The sequence below is a fragment of the Leucoraja erinacea genome, chromosome 3, assembly GCF_028641065.1.
Source record: "Leucoraja erinacea ecotype New England chromosome 3, Leri_hhj_1, whole genome shotgun sequence".
Classification (NCBI taxonomy): Eukaryota; Metazoa; Chordata; class Chondrichthyes; order Rajiformes; family Rajidae; genus Leucoraja; species Leucoraja erinaceus.
The window spans coordinates 9,328,769-9,349,306 of NC_073379.1; the positions used below are offsets into that span (position 1 = coordinate 9,328,769).

Below are 20,538 nucleotides of genomic sequence, written 5' to 3' on the forward strand. Positions count from 1 at the left end.
TTTTTCTCAGAGAGTTGCGAGTCTGTGGAATTCTCTGCCTCAGAGAGCGGTGGAGGCCGGTTCTCTGGATACTTTCAAGAGATAGGGCTGTTAAAGATAGCGGATTCAGGGGATATGGGGAGAGGGCAGGAACGGGGTACTAATTGTGGATGATCTATTGTATCTGCCTGAACTACATCCTCTGGCCGCAACCGCAGAAGATGCAACACCTGTCACTATACCTCCTCCCTCGACTGTCCAGAGACCCCGACAGTCCTTTCAGGTTAGGCAGGGGTTCACTTGCACCTCCTTCAACCTCATCTACTGTATCCGTTGTTCAAGATGTGGACTCTTATACATTGGCAAGACCAAACGCAGACACCTTCGCTCAGCCCGCCTGAACCAACCTGTACTCTCGGTTGCTGGACACTTTAATTCTCCTTCCCATTCCCACACAGACCTTTCTGTCCTCGGCCTCCTCCATTGTCAAAGTGAAGCTAAACGCAAATTGGAAGGACAGGGCCATTACTTTTTTGCGCATCTTTCATTCATTGTTCTTTATCTCTCCGCATCACCGTCTATATCTCTCGTTTCCCTTTTCCCTAACTAGTCTGAAGAAGGGTCTCGACCTGAAAGGGTCACCCATCCCTTCTCTCCAGAGATGCTGCCTGTCCAGCGGAGTTACTCCAGCTGCTTGTGTCCATCTTAGGTTTAAACCAGCATCCGCAGTTCCTTCCTACACATTCCATATACCTATCAGCCTCTGAATGAAGAGGTTGCCCCTCGAGTTCCAATTAAATCTTGCCCTTCTCACCTTAAGCCGATGCCCTCTAGTTCTTGATTCCCCTACCCTGGATAAAAGTCTCTGTGCTTTCACTTTATCTAAAAATAAATAATAAACAGTATCAAAATATATTAACAATCAGTAATAACCTGCTGAATTGTTCTTAAATCTATCCCGCTCACCTCAAACCCATATCCTCTGTTTCTCAATTCTACTCTGGGTAGCAGACACAAAAGTGCATTCATCCTTTCTATCCCTCCTTCTCCCCCCCCTCCCAGCCCTCCCACAGCCCACTGTCTCTGCCTCTTCCTTTCTTCTTCTTAACCCCCCCCCCCCCACATCCACATCAGTCTGAAGAAGGGTCTTGACCCGAAACGTCGCCTATTTCCTTCGCTCCATAGTTGCTGCCTCACCCGCTGAGTTTCTCCAGCATTTTTGTTTACCTTTGATTTCCTAGCATCTGCAGCTCCTTCTTAAACAACTATCTATAACTATGTATTCCTCTCATCATCATGTACACATCTACAAGATCACCCTTCATCCTCCTGCTTTGCAAGTCAAAGCCTGCTCTACCTCTCTCTATAGGGCCACAGAGTGATACAGCGTGGAAACAGGCCCTTCGGCCCAACTTGCCCACACCGGCCAACACTAGCTGCACTAGTCCCACCTGCCTGAGTTTGGTCCATATCCCTACAAACTTGTCCTATCCATGTACCTGTCTAACTCTTTCTTAAACGACCCGAAACGTCACCAATTCTTTCTCTCCATAGATGCTGCCCCACCCTCTGAGTTACTCCAGCATTTTGTGTCTACCAGCTAATTTAACTCTCGCTTGAAAACATCCAGTGAATTGGCCTGCTGCCATCTGTGGCAGAGAATTCCACAGATTCACAACTCTCTGGGTGAAAAAGTGTTTCCTCATCTCTGTTCTAAATGGCTTGCCCATTATTCTTAAACTGTGGCCCCTGGTTCTGGACTCCCCCAACATCGGGAACATGTTTCCTGCCTCTAGCTTGTCCAAACCCTTGATAATCTTATATGTTTCAATAAGATTCCCTCTCATCCTTCTAAATTCCAGAGTATACAAGCCAAGCCGCTCCATTCCATCAACATATGACAGTCCCGCCATCCTGGGAATTAACCTCGTGAACCTACGTGAACTGCACACAGTACTCCAGGCGTGGTCTCACTCTGGCCCTGTACAACTGCAAAAAGTATTATTGCAAGTATTGTTAAGGGCCTGTCCAACTTAGGCGACTCTTTACGTGACTGCCAGGGACTAGTTTTAATGGAATTCACCTACGACACCTGGCGACAACCTACGACAACCTAGGATGCAAGAATTGTCACCACTGTCGCCTAAGATTTTTCAACGTGTTGAAAATTTTGAGGCAGTCGCCTGTAGTCACCCAACAAATCGCCTAAGTGGGACGGGCCCATTACGTTCTCTCAACACAAGGAAAGTCCATTCCTGCTCCAAATGAGTATTTCCAGCATCTTCTTTTATAGTCGAAAGGGAGAAACTCAACAGGCGAGTGCTCCCTCAATAACACACTGGGGTGGTTCTTTGTCAAGTCTTTCAAGTCCTTAGGCTGGGATAGAACCCACAACACAATCACAGAGAGCCGTAGTTGTAGCCCAGTCCATCACACAGACCAGACTTCCCACCACTGGCTCCATCTACACTTCACGCCAACATCATCAAAGACTTGGGTACACAAAAAATGTTGGAGAAACTCAGCGGGTGAGGCAGCGTCTATGGAGAGAAGGAATAGGCGACGTTTAGGGTCGAGACCCGAAACGTCGCCTATTCCTTCTCTCCATAGACGCTGCCTCATCCGCTGAGTTTCTCCAGCATTTTTGTCTACCTTCGATTGTTCCAGCATCTGCAGTTCTTTCTTAAACAAATAAGCAAAGGCTTGTCCCACCCCGGTCATTCCCTCTTCTACTCCCCGCTCCCGTCCAGCAGAAGGTACGGAAGTTTGAAAGCGCGCACCACCAGACCCAGGAACAGCTTTGTCTGCTCTGTTATTAGGCTTCTGAACGGCCCTTCCATAAGCTAGGGTACTGTCCGATTCACCTCTACCCCATTGCGGACATTGGATTTTGTCTCTGGAACAGATGCGCTACACTCTGTATATTCCGTGGATTGTCACCTTGTCGTGCTGAAGAAGCTTGTGTGGACCTGAGATCCTGAGAGCGATGCCGTCTGGAGCTATGCTCTTGGTAGGGCCACCCACGGCGGTAAGGTCGAGGGGGAGGTCTCTGACAAAGAACAATCCAACCAAGACCTCAATGGTGAACAGGCGGAGGAACGATGGCCGACTTTAGTGGAGCGTCACAACGGCTGGGAAGGCGGATGAAGGCTGCAGCAGAAAAGGGTCTCCGGTCGTCTTGGACTCCACGCCACTGGATCCTGACCCAGATCTGTCAGGGACCGTGGGGTGGCTGTCTGTGCACTAGTCTCCCCACGTTAAACAAACTCACGCACAGGCGTCCTCCATAGAGAGAATGGAGACACACATGGTCAGCCATGACTGGCGGGGGCCCAAGAAGAAGCAGTATCTCCCTTTCTCGTTGTTCTATCTATTTTACTTGATTGTGTTTGTGTATGGTATATCTGATCCAGTTGAATAGCATGTAGAACAAAGCGTCCCTCGGTATGTGTGAGAATAATAAAGTTAAACTTACTGTGCCTGTGACAAACTGATAAAAACAATTAGGATTTACAGAGTAAAATTACAATTTTTAATTTGAATTTGGTCCAAGTGTTGCTTGTTCACAGTGCATCATATTTGCAAGTTGCTGCTTTATGTACTTACATTGGGTATTAATGATAAAGTTAATTTGTGTTATCAGCTGCGCAGGAAATAGGTCTTTCAGGCAGCATTGCATATGGTATCTCTATTGATCTTGCGAATTATTACACTAATTCAAATAAATTGTTAAACAGCTTTCTTCCGTTTTGATTTAGTTTAGTTTAGAGGTACAGCTCAGTATCAATAGACAATAGGTGCAGGAGTAGGCCATTCGGCCCTTCGAGCCAGCACCGTATTTCAATGTGATCATGGCTGATCATCCCCCATCAGTACCCCGTTCCTGCCTTCTCCCCATATCCCCCGACTCCGCTATCTTTAAGAGCCCTATCTAGCTCTCTCTTGAAAGTATCCAGAGAACCTGCCCTCACTGCCCTCTGAGGCAGAGAATTCCACAGACTCACAACTCTGTGTGAAAAAGTATTTCCTCACCTCCGTTCTAAATGGCTTGCCCCTTATTCTTAAACCGTGGCCCTTGGTTCTGCACTCCCCCAACATCGGGAACATGTTTCCTGCCTCTAGCGTGTCCCAACTCCTCATAATCTTATGTCCCATGTAAGCTAATCCCATTCACCCATATTTAGTTGAGATTAGTTTATTGTCACGTGTACCAAGGTACAGTAAAAAGCTTTTAGTTGCCAGCTACCCAATCAGCTAAACAAAAAACTATTGAGGTACAGCGAAAAGCTTTTTTGTTGCGTGCTATCCAGTCAGTGGATAGACTGATTACAATTGAGCATTCCACAATATAAAGATACAGGATAAAGGGAATCGTCAGATTCCTTTATCCACCCACAGGCTGGAGTGTGGCTGCGCCTAACGGCAGCGGCTCAACTGCGGTCCGTCTGTCTTTAAAAAAAATTTAAATCCCGTTGAATGTATGTTTTTGATTCTAGTTTTTATTATTTTTTAGCTGTGTATATGTGGGGATGGGGTGGGGGATGGGGGAAATCGTTTAATCACTTCCCCGTTCGTGGACCCGACTTTTTCCCTGTCGGGTCTACGGTGTCGTTGGGCCTAACATCGTGGAGCCGGCGGCGGCCTCCAACCGGAACCAACCTGAGGGCTCCAGTCGCGGAGCCTACGGACCTGACATCACGGAGCTGGCCGACTTCGGAAGCGGGAGAGCTGTGGTGGTGCGCGGCTGCGACCCGACTTCGGAGCTTCAGAGGCTCCAGCCGCAGGCCCGGTGGACAGGAACATCGGGAGCTCGCAGGTCCCTGGTGGGAGACCGCTTTTCGAAGCTCCCGCAACGGCAACTTGTCCCGCCGGAATCGCGGGATTTATATGACTCGGAGCAGGGCCGAACATCGCCCGGCGCGGCGTAAACGGCAGCGGGACTTACCATCGCCCGCCGGGGGCTTTAACATCGTAAGCCCCAGTCGCCCCGATGCTGCAGTTGGACTGCTGGACCGTGGGAGAAGAACAAAGGGAAGAGATAAGACTTTTGCCTTCCATCACAGTGAGGAGGTGTTGGAGATTCACTGTGATGGATGTTTGTGTAAACTGTGTTAAGTGTGTGTCTTTGTTTATTTTTTTTGTAATGTCAAGACTGTAGGAATGAAATTTCGTTCAAACCTTGTCTGTTTCAATGACAATAAAAGGCATTCTATTCTATTCATTCTATTCAATTAAGAAGACCATAGTTAAAATGATACATCATTCTGCACACCTCCAGATTCAGGGACAGTTTCTTCCCAGCTGTTACCAGGCAATGAACCATCTACCACAACCAGAGAGCAGTGCTGAACTACTATCTACCTCATTGGAGACCCTCAGACTATCCTTGACTGGACTTTGCTGGCTTTACCTTGCACCTTCTACCTTCTAACCCACCATTCTACCTTCAGGTCCCTCAGGTCGGCCGACTTGGGGCTACTGACTATCCCGCGGTCTAGGTTTAAGCTCGGGGTGACTACGCTTTTGCGGTTGCAGCACCTAGACCATGGAATAACATCCATCTCTTCATCAGAACTGCCCCCTCCATCGACTACTTTAAGTCTAGACTTACAAACTCTTTCTATTCCCTAGTGTTTTTGAGTCCCTCTGAGGGGGCGCTGTAAACAGTTTATGTATGTATTGTTAGGACTGTGTCCCACTGTATGAAGCACATTAGTGTCTGCACTAATGTAAAACACTTTGGTCAATGTAAGTTGTTTTTAACTGACTGACTAACTAAAATTGACTGAACGGGCGACACTAAATGTTATTCCCTTATCATGTATCTGTACACTGTGAACAGCTCGATTATAATCATGTATTGTCTTTCTGCTGACTGGTTAGCACGCGACAAAAAGCTTTTCACTGTACCTCGGTACACGTGACAATAAACCAAAGTGAACTGTTGGGCCAAAGGGCACGTTTTCATGATTTATGACTCTGTTTCTGCAGAAGATTCCAGCATCTGCTGTTCCTTGTGTCTCTATCACAGCATCTATCCTGTGAAAGAATTTAGCATGGAAGATACTACATAAAAATTACGACATAAAAAGCTGGAGTAACTCAGCGGGACAGGCAGCATCTGTGGAGAGAAGGACATTTCAGGTCGAGACCCTTATTCATACTGAGAGTCAGGGGAAAGAGAAAGAGATATACACGGTGATCTAGAGAGATATAGAACAAATGAATGAAAGATATGCAAAAAAGCAACGATGATCAAGGATACCAGGCCATTGTTAGCTGAGGGCTAGGTGAAAATGAGTTACAGACAATGAAACTGAACAAGACAACTTTGAAACTAGTACAAGACTTAGCTGGGGGAAGGAGAGAGAGGGGGGGATGTTTGGCAGATTGGTGGAGAAAGTGACAAAGGCTGGAGGCTAAATGCTAAAGTCAGAGGAGAAACACAAAAAGCTGTAGTAACTCAGCGGGACAGACAGCATCCCTGGAGAGAAGGAATGGGTGACCTTTGAGGTCGAGACCCTTGCTCAGACTGAGAGTCAGGGGAGAGGGAGACAGAGATATGGGTGATGTGTGAAAATGACAGATCAAAGGGGACGATAATCAAGGAAATAGAGAACTACAGGGGGGGAACAGAGGGAGAGGGAAAACAAGGGTTACTTGAAGCTAGAGAAAACAATATTCATACCACTGGGTTGTAAAGAATTTATGTTTAGCCATCCCTGGAACTACACCAGTGACACCAAATTGCCACGATAATAATAATAATAAATTATATTGTCATTGCACAGAGGTACAACAAGATTTGGTATGCAGCCTCCATCCCATGTCATAACTTAATTGACTAAAAATTTAGACACCCAGAGAAACAAGATTTAAATAAAAACAGTATAAAGTGCAAATAGGTCTGTGCCGGGTGGATGTGCGACGTGACCATCCGAGAGAGTCATTTCATGGGGGGGGGGGCGCACTCAGCAGGTCCGGTTCAGAGCAGCTATAACTCTGGGGATGAAGCTGTTCCTAAGTCTGGAGGTGCGGGCGTAGAGGGCCTTGTAACGTCTGCCGGAAGGTAGAAGTTCGAACAGCGATCCCCTGAAGGGTGCGAGGAGTCTTTGTGAATGCTGCCGGCCTTCCTGAGGCACCGTGTATTGTAGATAAGTACTATTCTACTATTGTAAACTTTGAATTTTATCGGGATGCATCACGGCTCGGTTTTGGGAACAGCTCCATCCAAGACCGCAAGAAATCGCAGCAAATTGTGGACGCAGCCCAGACCATCACACAAACCATCCTCCCTTCCATTGACTCCATCTACACCTCACGCTGCCTCGGCAAGGCCAGCAGCATAATCAAGGACCAGTCATAACTTGGCCACTCCCTCTTCTCCACTCTCCCATCAGGCCAGAGGTACAGAAGTGTGAAAACGCCACACCTCCAGATTCAGGGACAGTTTCTTCCCAGCTGTTATCAGGCAACTGAACCATCCTACCACAACTAGAGAGTATTGCTGAACTACTATCTACCTTATTGGTGACCCTCGGACTATCTTTGATCGGACTTTGCTGGTTTTAACTCGTACAAAATGTTATTCAGGTATCTGTACACTGTGAACAGCTCGACTGTAATCTATATTGTCTTTCCACTGACTGGTTAGCTCGCAACAAAAGCTTTTCACTGTACCTCGGTAAACGTGACAATAAACTAAACTGACTGTTTCGTTTTAGTTTTACTTTAGAGATACATGGCGGAAACAGGCCCTTCGGCCCACCGAGTCCACACCGACCAGCGACCCCTGCAGATTAACACTATCCTACACAATTTACACATACACCAAGCCAATTAACCTACAAACCTGTACGTCTTTGAAGTGTGGGAGGAAACTGATGATCTCGGAGAAAACCCACGCAGGTCATGGGGAGTACGTGCAAACTCTGTACAGCCAGCACCCGTGGTCAGGTTCAAACCTGGGTCTCCAGAGCTGAGAGGCAGCAACTCGACCGCTGCGCCACCCTAACCTAAACCCTTGCACTAGACGTTATTCCCTTATCATGTATCTGTACCCTGTGGACGGCTCGATTGTAATCAGGTATTGTCCTTCCTCTGACTGGTTAGCACGCAACAAAAGCTTTTCACTGTACCTCGGTACACCTGACAATAAACTAAACTGACTGACTGTTATACAACTAGAGTGTGTTGAAGACATTTGCAGAAGCGTTACTGCCATGAACATACCTGGGAAGCAAGTGGCTAAGTGTTCCATCAGCGCCTTGTGTGTGACTGGTTTCCTTGAAGCATTCATTGCCGAGATGGCCAGGCAAAGAATTTCGCCGAGTGGTATAAACTGTGACTGACTGATGGGGGACATGCTGATCGGTGACACATCACCTAGGGATCAGACAAGAAATAAACTCAATTAGATTTATTGTAACAAGACTCAGACCGTATTTGTACTCAGGCTTTGTACGGTTGTCGGCACTGCTGTAGGTGGCGACTCTTTGCATTCTTAAACCCCCGTCCCACGGTACGAGTTCATTCCAAGAGTTCTCCCGAGTTTGACCGGATTCAAACTCGGAGATTTACGGTAATGGCCACTCGTCGGTACTCGGGGCTCTCGTGGACATTTTTCATCATGTTGAAAAATCTTCACTAGTCTTCCCGTGCTTACCTGCCATTAGCGAGTCTTCCCGAGTACCTGCTGTTAGCGCTATGAGACGTCCCCGAGCTCCGACGAACCCGCTACGTTCATTCTCCGTGCTTGCCACGAGTTTGATTTTTTTTAAACTTGGGAGAGCTCTTGGAATGAACTCGCACCGTGGGACAGGGCTATTAGTGTAAGGTGCTCATAATCATGGAGACATGCTACAGGTGCTGTCTGTACCAACATGCCCCATCTGCATTAGTTCCACCTCCCTCAGTTTGGCCCATGTCCCTCCAAACCTGTCCTATCCCTGTACCTCCCCATAACACCCGTACTAATCAAGAATTTGTCTAAATTATCCATTGACTTGACCTTAACAGCCTGTTGTGGAACAGTGGCGCGGCGGTGGAGTTGCTGCCTCACAGCGCCAGAGACCTGGGTTCTATCCTGACTGTGGGTGCTGTCTGTACGGAGTTTGTATGTTCTCCCCATAACGCGTGTACGGTTTCCTCCCACACTCCAAAGACTTGCAGCTCTGCAAATTAATTGGCTTCTGTAAATTGTAAATTGTCCCTAGTGTGTGTGTGTGTGTAGGGTAGTGCTTCTCCTTCTATTCGTGTCCATGTTTTTTTTTCTTTCTGTTTTTTCCAATCACAAATATGTAACATGTGAATATGTGATTCTGTTCCATTCTGTTTTGTAGGGTTTTTTTTGCACAATCCGCATTGCCACTTTTCATTTCACTACACATCTCGTATGCGTACATGACGAATAAACCTGACTTGACTTGATGTTGTTACAAATGTTGATTAGTGTACAGGGATCGCTGGTCGGCGCGGATACAGGGGGGGGCCGAAAGGCTTGTTTCCGCATGATATCTCTGAAGTCTAAAATCAATATTGGTGAAGCTGTGCGAGTATGAACAAGGCACCAGAATCAAAGTTAACCACACTGCAAAAATGTTACGTTATAGATGTACGAGACATCGGTTTAGTTTAGTTTATTATCATCTGTACCCCGGTACAGAGCTATCCCGTCAGCGGAAAGACTATACAGGATTACAATCAAGCCATCCGCAGTGTGTGCTTTAGCAGGGATATGGGCCAAATGCGGGCAGGTGGGACTGGTGTATAGATGGGGCATGTTGCTCGGTATGACCAAGTTGGGCCGAAGGGCCTGTTTCCTCGCTGCATCACTCTTTGACCCAGTCTTTAATGTTATCCATACATTTCCCACCTCAAATGCTGGAAAGATGCCAACACCAACAACGGAGGGGTCATCACAGACCCCGCAGTAACCACGGGCTTTTGACATCCATCGCAAGCAATGGCTAACCCTGAACAGAATCTGCACCCTCCGTGCAAGAACAGCCCATCACCTGCATTAGTGGGGGATGACAGACAGCCCTTGCTTGCGTCTGCGGACATCCAGAGCAGACCATCTCACACATCCTGAATGACCGCCCACAGAGGCTTTTCTCTGGGGGAATTAAAGCCATCCACCCAGTAACTGATGCTGTCCTGGCCTGGATGTCCACCCTTGACCTACAGCTTTAGGCTGTGCACGCCATACGCAAGAAGAAGAAGAACCTCAGATGCTGCCTGAGCCACTGAATTCCCACCGCTCATCATGCAAGCACAGAGGCTGGTACTTTGGCCCAGCGAATCCACGCTGTGCAAGTTGCCCCATCTACGCCAGGTCCATTTGCCACTGTTAGCCCGTATCCTTCTAAATGGCGCAGCACACAGAGAGTTGTCAGTCTGGGGAATTCTCTGCCTCAGAGGGCAATGGAGGCAGGTTCTCTGGATGCTTTCAAGAGAGAGCTAGATAGGGTTCTTGAAGATAGCGGAGTCAAGGGATATTGGGAGGTCAAGAACGGGGTACTGATTGTAGATGATCAGCCTACTCCTGCATCTATTGTCTATTGGAGGGCCTATCTTAGAGGCGAGAGGGCAAAATTTAAAGCAGATATGTGGGGCAGTTGTTTTACACAGAGTGTGGTGGGTGCCTGGAACGTGCTACCAGGGGTGGTGGTGGAGGAAGATATAATAATGGTGTTTAAGTGGCTTTTGGACAGGCACGGTGGCGTATCGGTAGAGCTACTGCCTCACAGCTGCAGAGACCTGACTGCGGGTGCTGTCTGTATGGAGTTTGTACGTTCTCCCCATGACCTGCGTTGGTTTTCTCCAAGATCTTTCGATTTCTGCCCACATTCCAAAGACGTGCAGGTTTGTAGGTTAATTGGCTTGGTATAAATGTAAATTGTCCCTCGTGTGTGTAGGGTAGTGTTAATGCGCGGGGATCGCCGGTCGGTGCGGACCAAAGATACTAGAGGAGCTCCCCTAGTATCCTTGGTGCAGACTCGGTGGGCCGAAGGGCCTGTTTCCGCGCTGTAAATCTAAAACTGAAATAGGCGCATGGATATGAGGGATGTGGATCACGTGCAGGAAGATTAGAGTTGGCATCATGGTCGGCATGGACATAGTGGGCCGAAGGGCCTGTTCCTGTGCTGTACTATAATCTACACGGGTGCAGCACGAGTGGCTGCTTTGCAAGAGCACCGCAGCTCAGCCTGCAAGCGTGACGTTGAGCTTCTGCTCGTCTGCCATCGTTAGTCTCCTTCCCACGCCCAACGTGACCCTGCCTGTCAGCAATCATTACGTTCTGCAGCCCGCACAGGGTTGACATGCTTCCTGCATTGCAATCAAGGGCTGCGGGTTAATCGCATGTTGTAATTGCGACGTTTAACCCCGGGGGCTGGTAACCTGGCCCCACTGTCTCCAGTGGCATTGAGTCAGACAGCACGGAAACTAACCCTTGCTCGCTCCGACCAACATGTCCCATCTACACTCGTCCCACCTGCCTAAATCTGCCCCCATATCCCTCCAAACCTGTCAAACTCAAGAGTCAAGAGTGTTTTATTGTCATGTGTCCCAGATAGGACAATGAAATTTTTGCTTGCTGCAGCACAACAGAATATGTAAACATAGTACATAACGGGAGAAGAAAAAAAAGAGTGCTGGCTCGAAGTGCCGAATGGCCCACTCCTGCACCTATTGTCTATTTATCCATGTACCTGTCTGAATGTTTCTTAAATATTGCAATAGCTCCTGCCTCAACTACTTCCTCCGGCAGCTCGTCCCATTCACCCACCACCCTCAGTGTAAAATAGATGCCCTTCTGGTTCCTATCAAATCTTTCCCCCCCTCACCTTCAACCTATTCCTCTGGTTCTTCATAAGTTCATAAGGTCATAAGTGATAGGAGTAGAACTATGGAGTTTGTACGTTCTCCCTGTACCACATGGGTTTTCCCCCGGGATCTCCGCTTTCCTCCCACTCTCCAAAGACCTACAGGTTTGTAGTTAATTGGCTTGGCAATAGACAATAGGTGCAGGAATACTAGTACTATCCGACATACACTTCACATTTTTACCGAAGCCAATTAGCCTACAAGCCTGTACGTTTATGGAGTGAGGGAGGAAACCCCGGGGAAAACCCTTGCGGGTCACGGGGAGAACGTACAAACTCCCTACAGACAGCACCTGTAATCAGGATCGAACTCTGGCGCTGTAAGACGACAAATCTACCTCTGCGCCACATTTTCCCCCCTTTCAAAAACGATTGAATTTTAATTAATAACATTTGTTGCGACAAAGTTTTGGCTGAAAGAAAAATAGTGGCTGGTACTTCGGTTAAAGACACAGAACCAAATTAACCTCTCCATCTCCTACGCAAAGCCACAATGTTCATAAGTTCTAGGAACAGTATTCGGGCCACTCTGCCATTCAATCGTGGCTGATCTATCTCTCCCTCCTAACCCCATTCTCCTGCCTTCTCCCCATAACCACTGACACCTGTACTTATCAGGAATCTACAGTGTCTATCTACACCTTAACAATATTCACTGACTTGGCTTCAACACCTGTCTGTGGCATTGAATTTCACCAATTCACCACCCTCTGGCTAAAGAAATTCCTCCTCATCTCTTTTATAAAAGTACATCCTTTAATTCTGAGGCTGTGCCCTCTGGTCTGAGACTCCCCCACTAGTGCAAACGTCCTCTCCACATCCACTCTATCCAGCCTTTCACTGTTCGATGGGGATCATGACAGACGCTTCCTCGTGGCGATCCCCAGAAACAACGACACGATGCACTCTGTGACGCTTCGTGCGACCGACTCTGTCAACGTTGGACGTCGACGACAGAAGCCAACAGCGAGCTACACGGCGTTTGACACACTGAGCGACCAAATTATAGACAATAGACAATAGGTGCAGGAGTAGGCCTTTCGGCACTTCGAGCCAGCACTGCCATTCAATGCGATCATGGCTGATCATCCTCAATCAGTACCCCGTTCCTGCCTTCTCCCCATATCCCTGACTCCGCTATTTTTTTAAGAGCCCTATCTAGCTCTCTCTTGAAAGCATGCAGAGAACCTGCCTCCACCGCCCTCTGAGGCAGAGAATTCCACAGACTCACCACTCTCTGTGAGAAAAAGTGTTTCCTCGTCTCCGTTCTAAATGGCTTACTCCTTATTCTTAAACTGTGGCCCCTGGTTCTGGACTCCCCCAACATCGGGAACACGTTTCCTGCCTCTAGCGTGTCCAAACACTTAACAATCTTATATTATACTAAATTATACCAGCACGTTTCAATGAGGTCTCCCCATCATACTCCAACAGGCCCAGTGCCGTCAAACACTCTTCATATGTTAACCCGCTCGTTCCTGGGATCATTCTCGTCAACCTCCTCGGGACCCTCTCCAGAGCCAGCATATCCTTCCTCAGATATGGGGCCCAAAATTGCACACAATACTCCAGTGTCTTGTAAAAGCTCAGCAGTACTCCCCTGTTTTAAGATTCTAATCCTTTGGCTATAAATGCTGGCATTGCATTTGCCTTCCGTACTACCAAATTAATTTGCCGGTTAACTTTTTGGGAATCCTACACCAGCACTCCCAAGTCCCTTTGCACCTCCAATTTCAGAATTCTCTCCCCATTTAGAAAATAGTCTATGCCTTAATTCCTCCGATCAAAATGCACAACTCCACACTTTGCTACACTGTATTATTTGCTACGTCCTTTTACAAGGATGTTGCCAGGACTCGAGGGCCTGAGCTATAGAGATAAGTTGCGCAGGCTAGGACTTAATTCCTTGGAGCGCAAGAGGATGAGGGACAATTCTATAGAGGTGTACAAAATGATGACAGGAATAGATCAGGTAGATGCACAGAGTCTCTTACCCAGAGTAGGGGAATCGAGAACCAGAGGGCATCGGTTTAAGGCGAGGGGGGAAGATTTAATAGGAACCCGAGGGGTAACTTTTTCATACATAAGGTGGTGGGTGTACGGAACAAGCTGCCGGAGGAGGTAGTTGAGGCTGGGACTATCGCAACGTTTACGAAACATTTAGACAGGTACATGGATAGGACAGGTTCAGAGGGATATGGGCCAAACGCAGGCGTGTGGGACTAGTGTAGATGGGACATGTTGGTCGGTGTAGGAAGTTGGACCAAAGGGCCTGTTTCTGCGCTGTATCACTCTTTGACACTATGTATGTAAAAGAGAATCTTACTGTACACGTGCCAGACAATAAAGAACCATTGAACAATATGATCATCCCTTTTCATTTCCAAATTCAAGGCGTAGCTATGGGCACACGCATAGGCCCCAACTATGCCTGCCTCTTTGTAGGATACGTTGAACAATCCTTGTTCGAGACATACCGTGGCCCTATCCCCAAACTCTACCTCCGCTACATCGACGACTGCATTGGTGCTACCTCCTGCGCCCATGCAGAACTTACCGACTTCATCCATTTCACCACTAACTTCCACTCAAATGCACCTGGAGATTTCCGACGTTTCCCTACCATTTCTAGACCTCACTATCTCCATTGCAGGTGCTAGACTACTGACCGACATCCACTATAAACCCACTGACCCCCAGTGATATCTGGACTGTACTTCTTCCCACCCTGCTTCCTGCAAGGACTCCATTCCCTACTCCCGATTCCCCCGTCTACGCCACATCTGCACCCAGGATGAGGTGCTCCAAACCAAGGCATCAGAGATGTCCGCATTCTTCAGGGAACGGGAGTTCCCCTCTTCTACTTTAGATGAGGCTCTCACCAGGGTCTCTTCTATACCTCGTAACACTGCTCTCACTCCCCATTCCCCCCACTTGTAACAAGGGCAGAATCCCCCTTGTCCTCACCTTCCACCCTACCAGCCGCCACAGACAACAAATAATCCTCCAACGGGATCCAACCACCAGCCACATCTTCCCATCTCCTCCCCTTTCGGCTTTCGGCAGAGCCCGCTCCCTCTGTAACTCCCTGGTCAATTCGTCTCTTTCCACCCGAACCACCCCCTCTCCTGGCACTTTCCCTTGCAACTGCAGAAAATGATACACTTGTCGCTTTACCTCCCCCCTCAACTCCATTCAAGGACCCAAGCAGTCTTTCCAGGTGAAGCAGAGGTTCACCTGCACCTCCTCCAACCTCATCTATTGCATCCGCTGCTCTAGATGTCAGCTGCTCTACATCGGTGAGACCAAGCGCAGGCTTGGCGATCGCTTCGCCCAACACGTCTGCTCAGTTTGCAATAACCAACCTGATCTCCCGGTGGCCTAACACTTCAACTCCCCCTCCCATTCCGAATCCGACTTTTCTGTCCTGGGCCTCCTCCATGGCCAGAGTGAGGCCCGCAGTAAATTTGAGGAGCAGCACCTCATATTTCGCTTGGGTAGTTTACACCCCAGCGGTATGAACTGTGACCGCTCCGGGTCAGGCAGCATTTATACTGCTCCATGTTCTGTGTTCAAATAAGCTAATAAACTCTGATAGCGTCCTGATCAAAGTCCTCGCTTCAACCAAAACTATCACCAACAAATGCACAGGGAGTGTCTTTGCATGTGGGATTGTCCACTGTACACACTGTGGTGCATTGTGTTACCTATGCAATGGTGAATGGTTGCAGTACACAGCTCTGGGCCTGCAAGGGACATCACAAACACAGGACATTGCCATCACAGGTAGACAAAAGTGCTGGAGAAACTCAGCGGGTGCGGCAGCATCTATGGAGCGAAGGAAATGGGCAACGTTTCGGGCCAGCCCGAAACGTTGCCCATTTCCTTCGCTCCATAGATGCTGCCTCACCCACTGAGTTTCTCCAGCACTTTTGTCTACCTTCGATTTTCCAGCATCTGCAGTTCCTTCTTAAACACATTACCATCACAACCAGCTGCTTCCTCGTCATTCAATACATTGTGGAGCAGGCTTGATTGCAGCAGTCGAAACAGGGTGGATCACGAGAAGGTAGCAATCAAAGATCCTATAGCGGAGCAAGATAGATCACTCCTTCTAAATGCAATGGGCTGACGTGTAGTACGCAACGGAGCGGAACGTGGGCCTTTTTTTCCATCCATTTCAGTATCCCGACCCAACTCGCAGTGTAATCAACGTTGCGGGGGAACAGTTTGTGTTAATAAATTTAAATTCTGAAAATGAGGAGAAGATTTCTCCCAAATAGCTTTTATTTTTACGAGGATGTATCCGTAACCGGCTTCCGTCTCTGCACTAGTATCCTATGGGATTTTTGGTGCGGAGACGGAAGCCGGTTACGGAAATGGGGTCAAAAATTACTCATGAATCTGCCCATGACCGTACGTCTTTTTAGTCGAGTGGACTATCTTGCTCGCTATAGGATCTTTGGTAGCAATGGCTAACCCTGAACAGAATTGGCACCCTCCGTGCAAGAACAGCCCATCGCCTGCATTAGTGGGGTGATGACAGACAGCCCCTGCTTGCGTCTGCGGACATCCAGACCAGACCATCCCGCACATCGTGAATGACTGCCCACTATGGCTTTTCCCTGGGGGTATCAACCCAGTAACTGATACAGTACAGGAACAGGCCCTTCGGCCCACAATGTCTGTGCCCAACATGATGCCAAGACCATTTTTATCTGCCTGCACATGATCCAAATCCCTCCATTCCTTGAATGTCTGTGAGTTTATCCAGTAATCTCTTAAAACATATAACAGTACAGCACAAGAACAGGGCAGCATGGTGGCGCAGCGGTAGAGTTGCTGCCTCACAGCGCCAGAGACCAAGGTTTGATCCTGACTACGGGTGCTGTCTGTACAGAGTTTGTACGTTCTCTCCATGATCTGTGTGGGTTTTCTCCAGGTAATTCGTCTCACCCTCCAAAGACGTGCAGGTTTGTAGGTCAATTGGCTTCAGTAAATTGTTCCTATTGTGTAGGGAGTTGATGAGAAAGTGTGATAATATAGAACTGGTGTGAAGCAGCGGGGGTTTTCAGTATAAGAGCAAAGAGGTCCTTCTACAGTTGTACAGGGCCCTGTGCCTGAGCGGCCAAATGATAGTGTAAAAATAACACATCCTTGGGCTCGTAAAGTGTAAGAAGGAATAGCAGATACTGGTTCAAACAGAGGACAGACACGAAAAGCTGTGGTAACTCAGCGGGACAGGCAGCATCTCTGGAGAGAAGGAATGGGTGGCGTTTCGGGTCGGCTGAAGGAGGAACTCGACCCGAAACGTCACCCATCCCTTCTCTCCAGAGATGCTGCCCGTCCCGCTGAGTTACTCCAGCTTTTGGTGTCTATCTTGGGCTTGTAAATATGTGTTGGCTCATGTTTAGGTGACATTCCTGTCTCAACCACGCATTTAAAAAAAAATCTGGTATCTATCATGATAGAACACAGAATGGTACAGCACAGAAACAAGCCCTTTGTCCCAAAATGTCCGTGCCAAACAAGACGCCAGGTTAAACCAATCTCCTCTGCCTGCATGAGATCCATATCCCTCCATTCCCTGCATGTCCATGTGCCTTTCTAATGCCCCTTCGTAGCCATTATCGTATCTGCCTCCACCACCACCACCATCCTGGCAGCGCGTTCCTGGCACCCACCACCCTATGTGTGAAAACTTTCCCCACGCATCTATTTAAAATTTTACCCCTCCCATCTTAAAATTGTGCCCTCCACTCTTTGGCATTTCCACCGTGGGGAAAAAGGATTTGACTATCTACCCTACCTATAAGACCAGCACGATTGCGCAGCGGTAGAGTTGCTGCCTTACAGCGAATGCAGCGCCGGAGACCCCGTGTTCGATCCCGACAGCGGTGTTGCCTGTACGGAGTTTGTACGTTCCTCCCGTGAACAGCGTGGGGTTTTCTCCGAGATCCTCGGTTTGCTCCCACGCTGCAAAGGCGTACAGGTTTGTAAGTTAATTGGCTTGGTAAATGTAAAAATTGTCCCTCGTGGGTCGATGTGCGGGGATCGCTGGTCTCTTTCCGTGCTGTATCTCTAAACTAAACTATGCTTCTGATAATTATAATGACTTCTATCAAGTCTCTTCTCAGCCTCTGACGCTCTGGAGAGAGTACAATCCAAGTTTGTCCAATCTCTTCTTATAGCTAATGCCCTCTGATCCAGGCAGCATCCTATTTCACTTGGGCAGCTTACAAGCCAGCAGTATGAGTATTGATTTCTCTTATTTTAAGTAACCCTTGTTTTCCCTCTCTCTCCATCCCTCCTCCTCCCTAGTCCTACTAGTTCCAATGTTCGCACCAAAAAAACCTTCGTTATCACCTGTTCCACATCCAACAATGGACCATTGTGGGCTCCACCTTCTCTAGGTCAACGGTGCTGACTCTGATTTGCTCTGAACCTTTTCATACCTCTAGCTTCTCTAGGGTTGCCAACTGTTCCGTATTAGCCGGGACATCACATATATTGGGCAAAATTGGTTTGTCCCGTACGGGACCGCCCTTTTCCCGTATTTGACCGCTACTACTCGGGTCGAAGGGACTGTCGGGTCAGAGAACCGCATCCGGCCCCGCCTCACCCGTCCCGACGTAGTGCAGCCCATGGAGTGCAGCAGCAGCAGCGCCTTGCCCGTGGCCCCGTCGGTCGGCAGCCTGGCCAGCTGTCCGACTTTCGGACCTTCGCTCACTGCTGACACCACCACCCCCCCCCCCCCCCCCCTTCTCATGGCCAATCATCGGTTCATGAGTTGGATGGGGTGCCAGGGCCAAAACTCCTCAGCTGGCCCGCCGGCTGGGCTTTGTGTGCAGTCCAGCACCCGGGCCAACTCATCATTCACCCAGCCACGGCCGAGTCAGCCAACAAATTGCCCTAGGGAATTTGTCCCTTATTTTGATCTTTTGTCCCTTATTTGGGAGTGAGAAAGTTGGCAACCTTAAGTTTCCCTCTGATATCAACGACCGGAGGATATACGGGACGGGATCTAGTGGAGTGGATATACCCAAGTTGTCCTGGTTGGGCTGCCCCTAGGCCTGGCCAAGCCGGCCATCCGCGAGTCACGGCGCCAGGCAGAAGCGGGCTTTGCCCGAGCCAGATGCCAGCCCCTTTACCAGGGGTATGTTCTGGTAGTGTTAGAGAGGGACATAGTTATATAGTAGTTATTTGGTGTATTTGTAAGGATTGTAACATGGTTGTTTGAACATTTAGATAATTTGGTGGTACACAAAAAAGCTGGAGAAACTCAGGGGGTGCAGCAGCATCTATGGAGGGAAGAAAATAGGCAATGTTTCGGGCCAAAACCCTTCTTCAGACTGATCGGGAGTGGGGGGGGGGGGGGGGGGGGGGTTGGTGGTTTGTACTATGGTGGTGTTGGGTGTGTCACCGCGGTTTTGATTTTGTTCTTGGTTTTTTGTGTCGTGTTTGTGATTAATTTTGAAAAAATGAAAAATAAATAATAATGAAAAGGCATAAAGGTGGACGGGCGAGCAGAGGGACGTGGTGTCCAAGGAAAGTGACGGCAGGAGGCCCTGCAGCAGCCTGGGGCTCGCCTGGATCGGGCACTGCTCATAACAACTAGATCACGGACAGGATTTTTGGAAATGGTGGCAAAACATGGCACCTCTATAGACAATTTCTGTATACCTGCTGATGGAGGATGTGCCTAGTTATGGCAATGCTGTACGGGACAGTATGTGAGGAAAATAACTTCACTGTGCATTTGCAAAAGCACCATTGAACTTAATTTAGTTTTAGTTTAGAGATACAGCGCGAAACTGGCCCTTCGGCCCACCAGGTCCGTGCCGACCAGTGGTCCCCGCACACTAACACACACTAGGGACAATTTTTTTTACATGTACCAAGCCAATTAACCTACAAACCTGTATGTCTTTGGAGGAAACTGAAGATCTCGGCGGAAACCCACGCAGTACACGGGGAGAACGTACCAAATCCGTACAAACAGCACCCGTAGTCGGGATCGAACCGGGGTGTCGCTGCATTCGTTGTAAGGCAGCAACTCTACCGCTGCGCCACCGTGACCAACTTGTGTTGCCATTTTCAGGTCGCTATGGACCTGGACCCCTTGATCCCTCTGTACATCAATGGTGATTCAGGAAGTCCCTCTTGCGATCAATCATAGTTTCCCTTTACATTCGACCACCAACAAAGCAACACCATGGATTTAAACTCCATGTCATTTCTCCACCCATTTCTGCAGATGCCAATGTACATCCCGCTGTATACATTGACAGTTCTCCTCACTTTCTTTCTCCTTCAAGTGTGGAATTTCCTAATTAAATATATTGTACGATACCTACTTTAACTTAATTAAGCAGCTGAGGGATATCGGTACGTTCCCACCAACTTCTACAGATGCACCACAGCTTGGTTTGGGAGCAGCTCCATCCAAGACCGCAAGAGATTGCAGCAAATTGTGGACACAGCCCAGACCATCACACAAACCAACCTTCCTGCCATTGATTCCATTTATACATCACGCTGCCTCGGCAAGGCCAGCAGCATAATCAAGGACCAGTCGCACCCTGGCCACTCCCTCTTCTCCCCTCTCCCATCAGGCAAGAGGTACAGAAGTGTGAAAATACCACACCTCCAGATTCAGGGACAGTTTCTT

The 20,538-nt window shown here is 48.4% G+C and overlaps 1 protein-coding gene across 5 annotated transcripts in view; it reads right to left on the reverse strand.

Annotated features, from left to right (window-relative positions):
• Window positions 1-20,538, reverse strand: part of LOC129695251 (storkhead-box protein 2-like) — a 177,051-nt gene that overhangs the window by 13,053 nt on the left and 143,460 nt on the right. For all 5 annotated transcript variants that reach the window (XM_055632039.1, XM_055632038.1, XM_055632043.1 and 2 more), the window contains exon 2: window positions 8,212-8,364. In XM_055632039.1, coding sequence (XP_055488014.1) covers window positions 8,212-8,364 — 153 coding nt within the window. The remainder of the gene's footprint in view (window positions 1-8,211; window positions 8,365-20,538) is intronic.